Source organism: Populus trichocarpa, chromosome 19, assembly GCF_000002775.5.
Source record: "Populus trichocarpa isolate Nisqually-1 chromosome 19, P.trichocarpa_v4.1, whole genome shotgun sequence".
Classification (NCBI taxonomy): Eukaryota; Viridiplantae; Streptophyta; class Magnoliopsida; order Malpighiales; family Salicaceae; genus Populus; species Populus trichocarpa.
In genome coordinates this window covers 10,773,946-10,782,896 of record NC_037303.2, presented here as the reverse complement: position 1 = coordinate 10,782,896, position 8,951 = coordinate 10,773,946, and the positions used below count along the sequence as shown (strand labels likewise).

At 33.0% G+C, this 8,951-nt stretch overlaps 1 protein-coding gene across 1 annotated transcript; it reads left to right on the top strand.

Moving 5' to 3' along the window:
- The first annotated feature begins 2,605 nt into the window (after positions 1-2,605).
- On the top strand, positions 2,606-7,183 carry LOC18108400 (protein NRT1/ PTR FAMILY 4.4). Its single transcript, XM_006371309.3, has 5 exons — positions 2,606-2,964; positions 3,418-3,635; positions 4,016-4,456; positions 5,233-5,375; positions 5,752-7,183. Exons 1-5 carry the CDS (start codon positions 2,823-2,825, stop codon positions 6,635-6,637), a joined length of 1,830 nt encoding a protein of 609 aa, XP_006371371.2. The 5' UTR covers positions 2,606-2,822; the 3' UTR covers positions 6,638-7,183.
- Positions 7,184-8,951: the final 1,768 nt, after the last annotated feature.

Genomic DNA, 8,951 nt, shown 5'->3' with positions numbered 1-8,951 from the left:
TGAGGATCAAATTTGATGTAAAAATCAAATGAAATCAATTGCAAAGGAATGGATTTTTTTAAAAAAAATAAAGAGCAATCAAAAGAATAAGAATCAAATTTGATATAATTAACAATTAATATGACACTTTTCAAATTTTACAAGCAAGCAAGCTAAGAAAGAAAAGAGGGAAGAGAAAAAAAAGTTTATTAGAACCCAACTGTCATGATGTCGTATACACACGTCTAACCATTAGAAAGGGTGACAAGGCGCTTCCAACTCTACCTTATAAGCTAGTGTTTGACTGCCGTCTAAAGACGGTGGAAGCTTCCCATATGTGCCAGCCTAGTTGTCCTCCCTGTTTATCTCAATCCCCACATTTGTTTTATGTTCAATTTTGATCTCTTAATACTAAATTGTTTTAAATTAGCCAAAATATATTTTATTTCACAAAACCAAGTTCAACCGAGTACCAGAAAGTTTCCTTGATATTGTAAGATCTTTATTTCAAGTTGAAAAAAAAATACAAAGTCAAATCCCAAATGAAGTCAATGTGAAGGGATAAAACTGAGAAAAAAAGGTTGAGGGACTAAAATTAAAAAAGGAACATGAACTTTACAACTATTATTGCAAATCAATCCCTAAAAGGGACTGAACATTTTTGTTTTTTGGATAATGCTCCTCTCAAATCCCCCCTTATTTTTGTGTGCGAGACTCCCTCACCATTTGTACGCAATATAATTCCCCCCTCCCCCAATTTCATGGTCCCCAAAAAAACATGGTGACCAAGCAATCCAAAATCACTTTAGTCCCTTAGTTTCTTTTTGTTTTTCACTTTTGGTCTTCTTGTCCAAATATTTTTTTCTTTTTGATTTTTTTTAAAAGAAAATGAAAATGTCAACGTCGACTTAATAAGAAAAATAAATAAATGATTTTGAAATAAGCGTTTAAAAACTAAACATATCGAAAGTAAATTTTTGAATTTTTAATTCTTTTGAAAAGATTCTGAAATGCAAAAAACAACGCAAATTCATTAAAGATATATATATATATATATATATTTATTTATTTTGTTTTTTTGCTATTTTTTGGATTTTTTTCAAAAAACTATGAAAAAAATGGTAAAAAATTGAGCTATGACATAACCCATAATTTCTTTCATTATAACATAACTAAGTTATCAAATCAAAATCAATTACATCAAATTACAAACAAATTTAAATTTACCTAAATCACAAACAAACCCTAAAATAGAAATCAAACTTTAAATCTCTATGAAAAGGTTGCCAAACACTAAAATATACAATAAAACTATATTACAAATACTAAAAAACAACAATATATTAAATTAAAATATAAATAAGTAGGTTTGTTTTCTTGGTATAAAGAATATTTGGAGAAAATTTTACCAAGACATAATGTTGACACTATGAAATGTTAGGTGGCTGAAATTTATAATCATGAGACTTAGATTTGTGTCAGAATAGAAGGGAGAGGTTGTTGTTATGATTTGTGAAGAAAAAAAGAGAAGAGGGAGGGGGAGGAAGAGAGAAGGGAGGGGGAGGACATGGATGTGACTGGTTATAACACTTTTAGATTTATCGATAAAATTATTGATAGTAATCTTATTGGTTATTGATGACGTGTTGTTTTGGCGACGGATTCATAGAAAAAAATCTTTTTATTTTTTAATTATTTTATTTTGTTGATGGTTCTGTTGGTATTTATTGACAAAAATAATTCCATTGCTATTATAATTAGGAATTTCTGACCAAAATATTTTATTATTATAATAATCCAAAAATATCGGTAAAATATTTTGTGAGCAATTTTATTAGTGTTAGATAATTTTACGGTAGTGTTGCGTGTAAACGTGAGATTTTACTCAACAAAGAATGAAATCCATTTTATATTAATAAATTTTTGTCGTTCACAACTTTTACCTGAAAAAATTCAATGCATTCATAATTTACCTGCACATTTGCACCACTTTAAAAATTGGAATTCAAATTCACTATTTGTGAAACAGAAGCAAACACAATGAATTTCTGACAAATAATAAATAAGTAAACAAGCAAGTTGAGATAATTTTATTAGCTACTGTAAATGAGCACCCATAAGATATCATTCGATTTTGGACCTCAATATCAAGAAAATTTCATAGACACAAATTGAAACCTTGAAAATATATAAATGGCTGGGCATACTCTCTTAAAACACAATTAGAGAGCACAAAGTAAGTGGAACTAATGCTCCACTTGGGTGGTAAATATGGCCCATGTATGCCACTTCAAGAGATGACATACTAACTACATTGGCAATGATTCACGAGCGTCTGGCTTGTATTTGGCTACATGTACGGTCCATTGTACCCAGATAATTTCACACCAATCTACGGTTAGTGGAAAGAAATTTCTAGACTTTAGTTTATATGCTTAGCTAGTTACTGTGGATTGTTTGTGGGGGGCTTCTTGCTTAGCTAAGTTTTTGAGCAAATCATGGGACCATGCCACTATAGTGCAGTACTAGCTCGTGAGTCAGTTGACGAGGAGTGCTGATAAGAGAAAAAAAATCGGCAGCGAGGAAATGAAGGATAACATTATAAATATGGGGGCTAACCATCTTCTTAGCTTGTCTCAAAATCATAAAAGCAGTCCCTTTGAAGATAAGCTAGAAGCTTTTATTGATTTCAGCATAATATAATAGTATTTTTTTTTTCTTGGATTTGGAGTTTGTCAAGTAGTGTTTTTCTTTCTTGTGTCTAATAGACAAGGTATATTGATATATAAAGATCACTAATTTTTAGATAGAACAGAGAAGTTTTAAGACACAGAATATTAACTATGGATAATAGTGTGGAGAAGACAAGAATGAAGTTTAAACAAGATTCTTTGTCTGGTGCTGTGGAGGAGACGTCTGTTGATTGGAGAGGCAGAATCTGCAAGTCTAAGCATGGTGGAATGGCTGCCGCTGTTTTCGTTCTTGGTTTCTCTCTCTCTCTCTCTCTCTCTCTCCTCTTTCTCCCCCCCTCTCACCCTCCCTTTAAGTGTGTATTTTTGTGCATATATATGTACTTAGTTAATAGTTATACACATCATAAAAATTCCTCACTATATATCTTTTAAAATATTGAGCTTGTCTCCATGCATGCCTAGTTTGTAACTCTCTCGTTTCTCTGTAAGAACTGAGGAACAGTGAGGTTTCACAAACTATGAAGTGGTTAATGGTCTTTAGGTTCCCCCACAGTATATAACCTTGTTTCGGCAAGGCTATATGATTGATTTTGTTATAGGGTTCGGTGTGGTATTCCTTGTCTTTTATTTTAATACTGTTTGTATATTCTTGTTTCTTTTAGCAGTTCAATAATCATACATAAAAACAAGACAGAATTTTCATTAGAAAAAAGTGACATTTTCATTGTTTGCTATTATGATTCAGGGCTTCAGGCTTTTGAGATGATGGGAATTGCTGCTGTTGGGAACAATCTCATTACATATGTGTTCAATGACATGCACTTTCCTTTGTCAAAGTCCGCGAACATAGTCACGAACTTCGTAGGAACTGTCTTCCTCCTATCCCTCCTTGGTGGGTTCCTCTCAGATTCTTACCTTGGGAGCTTTTGGACCATGCTGATCTTTGGGTTTGTGGAGCTCTCTGTAAGTACTCCTTTTTTCTTCCGACATTATCTTTTATTTTGTACTGTCTAAATCTTTTAAAACTCAAACACTATCTACAAGTTGCCTATCTAAGATTCTTTTGTCTGTCTAGAAATATAGAGGCACCTATATTTTATTATCCTTCAAAATAATCTTACCGTAAATAAGAAATCTATTGAACATCCCGCATAAGTTGAATATCCTCGTCATTCCATTCTTATATATATATTTAGAAGAATCCCCATGTTGTATTCTTTTTTATTATTTTCCTATAATTGTTTTCTGGCCCCGAAGGAGCTAAGAAATTCCCACATGAAAAATATTCAATCATTCTTCTTCGAAGTATTCACCACCATTAATCCCCCCCCCCCATGCTACAGGGTTTCATATTATTGTCCGTTCAAGCCCATCTCCCGCAGTTGAGGCCACCTAGCTGTGATATGGTATCTGATGGAGTTGACTGTGTGGAAGCCAAGGGCTACAAGGCTTTGATATTCTTTTTGGCGCTCTACTTGGTGGCTCTAGGAAGTGGATGTCTAAAACCAAACATAATTTCTCACGGGGCAGACCAGTTCAAGAAGGAAGACCCCAAGCAATCCAAGAAGCTCTCCACCTACTTCAATGTAGCCTATTTTGCTTTCTGCATTGGAGAGCTTATTGCCCTAACAGTTCTTGTTTGGGTCCAAACCCATTCAGGAATGGATGTTGGTTTTGGAGTCTCTGCTGCTGCCATGGCTGTAGGATTGATTTGCTTGATTTCAGGTTCATTTTCGTACAGGAACAAGCCTCCTAAAGGAAGTATCTTCACTCCATTTGCTCAGGTAATCTCATTTTCCTTACTTCTTTAACTTTGAATGCTTTATAGACTTTTTATGTTTAATTTTACAAGTTAGGAAGGCTTTTTACCTCTGGGTTGTGAGCAAAAAGCATGCAAGTCTGCTTTTCCTACTTAACTCTTTTCCCCCCTTTGATTTAAGCTTAACCTGAACCTAAGTCCATCCCTCTCCCTCTTGCTTTAAAATAGAAAAGTGTGTGTGGAGATTAAAAGTTGTTTTTTTTTTTTTTTTTACTTTTGATTAACTATATATCCACCAGTTTCTTTCTCTCCAATTGCTATCAGATTTTCCTTTTGCCTGATAATTCAACATCTTTTGTAATTTTTCTGTGGCTCAGGTTTTATTTGTTGTTTCTTTTCTTGGTTCAGATTCAATCTTTGTGACTATAGAACTAAACTAGTGCATATAATTTGACTAATCAAAGGCTATGTCTGGTTTCCTTTCCCTGATTAAAATAACATTAATCCTTAATATTTAATATTACAATTAGCTTTATTTAATATAAAGGGCATACAGCTTAGTGATCTATGTTATGACTTCATGCACCATGTCCTTGATACACATCTGATTCAAGGATCATCGCATCCTGCGCCTCGTTTTTTATTCCTGAATAAAAAAAATAAAAAAAAAGCTAGTTGGCATCACCATATACATGCCACCGCCCATGATCTACCTGCTTTGTTATTTTTAATTTTTCAATATATGTCTACAATTGTTTGTCTCCTTTAATTCTTTGATTAATTTTCTATTCTCTTCATTAGGTTTTTGTTGCTGCAATAACAAAAAGAAAGCAAATCTGTCCCTCGAACGCACAGATGCTTCATGGCTGCCACAACAATGTGTCAAGCCACGTCCCAGCAACGTCAACTGATGCCAGCAACTTGCTTCATACTGAAAAGTTCAGGTAGGATACCAAAAATGAAATCAAGATTTTATAATTGTAATTCAAAATTTCATTGATTTGTGATAATTTTGCTCATTTTAATTTGATCATGTCAATGCAACAATAGTACTGATTACTGAGTGTCTATCCTAATCAAGTAGATCTATATATATGTAGAGACTTTTACATTGTTTTTGGCTAATATTTTAGTTAAAAAAAATAGATTTTATATGTTGAAAAGATAAAGTTGACATGACATAAAATAAATATGTTTTTAAAATATTTTTTAATAAATTTATTAAAATATAAACTATAAAAAGAAATATCTTTTTTTATTATTGTCTAAGCTGTCTAATTGTAATTTTTTTTAATGGTTGAATTCTTCAAATTAGTACAGGTTCCTGGATAAGGCCTGTATCAGAGTCCAAGATGGAAGTGAGGCAAGTGAGAGTACCTGGAGATTATGCACAGTGGCCCAAGTGGAGCAAGTGAAGATACTTATCTCAGTCATTCCCATATTTTCCTGCACTATAATTTTCAACACTATTTTAGCACAGCTTCAAACTTTCTCTGTTCAACAAGGAAGTGCTATGAACACACGGATCACAAAAAGCTTCAAAATCCCTCCAGCTTCACTTCAATCCATCCCTTACATCATGCTTATCTTTGTTGTCCCTCTCTATGAAACTGCCTTTGTACCATTTGCTAGGAGAATCACCGGGAAAGATTCTGGAATCACTCCTCTGCAAAGGGTTGGCGTTGGACTCTTTATCGCAACATTTTCAATGGTTTCAGCTGCAGTAATTGAAAGGAAGAGAAGAACCTCAGCTCTGGATTATCAGGAAACGTTGTCCATATTTTGGATTGCTCCCCAATTTCTCATTTTTGGTCTCTCAGAGATGTTCACTGCAGTGGGTCTTATAGAGTTCTTCTACAAACAGTCCTTGGAAGGGATGCAGTCCTTTCTAACTGCCATGACTTATTGCTCATACTCATTTGGCTTCTACCTGAGCTCCCTCCTTGTTTCTCTAGTGAACAAAATTACCTCTAGCTCTTCTAGTGGTGGCTGGCTTAGTGACAATGACCTAAACAAAGACAAGCTAGACCTTTTCTATTGGTTACTAGCTGTCCTAAGTCTCATCAACTTCTTTAATTATCTTTTTTGGTCAAAATGGTATTCTTACAATCCATCTCTATCACATGATCACTCTCTTGGACAAGACATAGAGAGCCAAAACTTCAACTCTTCTAAGCGTGTTGGACCTGAAAATACTATATCTTGAAATAATGATTTTACTTTAGTTTTCCCTTGACCTATATGTCTTACTATTGTATATTGTAGAGCAAGTGAACCCTAGGTAAGCTTTTTAATTAAGTTGCAGACAACACGGATCCGTTTGTTTCTGTGTACCACCGCAAAAACAAACATAATCTTAGTGTATATTTGTTTGTATGGTCAATCACGCGGCATAAACAGACAGACCCTTGGTACACCAGCTAGATTGATATATAAATGCAGTGTTTCCCTTCAACTTTCCTTCAATGTTCACATAATTTGACTGTGTAAGGCAGCCTGTGGAGGGTCCCAAGTTCTTTTTAAATTGATTCTAAGTATCTGTAAGGAAGTTAGGTCTAATCCCATCAACTACTAGATTCAATGCACTCTCCCAGAGTGATCCTCCTTTTCTTCATTGGCTTCTTTTTGTGATCATGTGTAAGGGTGTCCTCTTCTTCTTCTTTTTTTTCTTTTCTTTTGTTGCAGAAAGGATGTAAGTGGTGGGGTTGTGCTTTATGCTTTAGATAGTTGAAAGAATAGTATTTTTAAAGCACTTATAGCCTATAATTTATGATGATGGTTCCGATCGAAATTTGCAACATGACATTTATTCCTGCCCTTACGAGATAAAGCAAAACCACTTGAAAAAATTAAAATCGGGAAGAAACTTGACTTAAACTCTTGCCTCTTTATCTTTACACAGAAACATGTCTGGTACATGTTTTAGGCCCCCTCCTCCCTTGCAAATGCCTAGCAATATCACTGTCTTCCTACCACCACTGGTCTAGGTGAGGGTGTTTGCCATCATAATTTCCATTTTCTAGCTTGCTAATATACTCCAGTGGACCCCATGAGCAACTATTTTTACCAACATGATTTGGCCCACATGGTTAAATGATGGCCACAATCCAAGGACAAAATCATAGCTTAAGCACTAAGGTGGCTTAACCTTTAGATTTTACAAGCTAGAATGGCTAGTGAAAATTGGCTAATACCTTTCGGATAGATTCAACTATTATTTACTCCCTACAGTTTTTGGAAAATAACACTTTGATCCCTTTAGTTTAAAAAACCAATAATGAATATCTTTCTTTATATATTTGTTTGTAACTTGAATAGTGATCATTTCCCTAGTTTTTATGACAATCTAATTATATTTTCACTAACAGTATTTTTAGAATCAATTTTTTACTATAATTGAATTCAATTATGGTGTTTAATTTGAATTTAATTGATAAATAAATTGAATTTAAATGTTTTAAAAAAATAAAATTCAATTTATTTTATTTTTTATATTACTCTCGTTACCTTCATTTTATTTCTTCAAATATCTTTAAAAAAAGAGAGGCTAAATGAGTATTTTGAAAAAATTAGTTTTAAGATTAAATTTCTCAATTTTAAAATTATAAATAAGAGGAGTTTGACTTTTGATTTATTTTTGTAGCATTTTTTAGAGATTAAAATTTCTCAATCCAATTCTTAATACTTAAAAATATTTTAAACCTGAAATTCTATTAAAATCTCTAAATTAAATTTAATTCAGAAAATTCCGAACAGTAGCATATCCTTCATTTGTAATCAATTTTCAATTTCAGCTGCTTAAAAAAATTAGAAGTTCATTTGACAAGGTTAGTTTGGATGAAAGCATTTAACGAGCACATTCATATTGAACATTTTGATGTTTTGAATGAAAGGACTGAAACAGAGTCGTTTAATTAGCACAAAGACTAAATGGATGATGCTAGCACAAAATTGATAAGCTCAAGAGTTTTGAAACTCATTTGATAATGAAGTAATATATTACAGTTTAAATGCATAGACCTCCACTTTTGTATAAACATTACTTTCAACCTAGAAGTCTAAACTAATAGATTATGAGGTCAATTTGTGTATAAACATTTTATTTTTCAATTGTTTTTTAACGTAGAATATTTATTATTCAGGTGAAAAAATATTTCAATTGTTTTTTAACGTAGAATATTTATTGTTTTTCAATTGTGTACACCTAACATCTTTAATATTTCCATATCAGGTGAAAAAATATAATTGTAATAATATTTAATAGATACTAAAACAAGAGCAAATCATCATCTCTAAGATTCCAATTTGTGACCTTGTAGGCTCTGAAAACCTTGGGGAAAAAGGCAAAGACTTCAATAATCCTTTGAAAGTTGATACAAAATCAGGAGAAGGCCGATCTAATTTGCATTGGACTCCAGTAACCATATTATAGGTTGGAGTCTTCTGTGGTACATTTCGGCCCCGAGATCGTTTGGTTCTGGAAAACTCAAATGAACCCACACGGCGATCTAATGTGTTAG

Excerpts from the sequence above, each read along its gene's own strand:
- LOC18108400 (XM_006371309.3), top strand. The coding sequence starts at position 2,823 with ATGGATAATAGTGTGGAGAAGACAAGAATGAAGTTTAAACAAGATTCT. Across the intron at positions 2,965-3,417 it reads TGCCGCTGTTTTCGTTCTTG|GGCTTCAGGCTTTTGAGATG; the intron begins GTTTCTCTCTCT and ends ATTATGATTCAG. Across the intron at positions 4,457-5,232 it reads TCTTCACTCCATTTGCTCAG|GTTTTTGTTGCTGCAATAAC; the intron begins GTAATCTCATTT and ends TCTCTTCATTAG.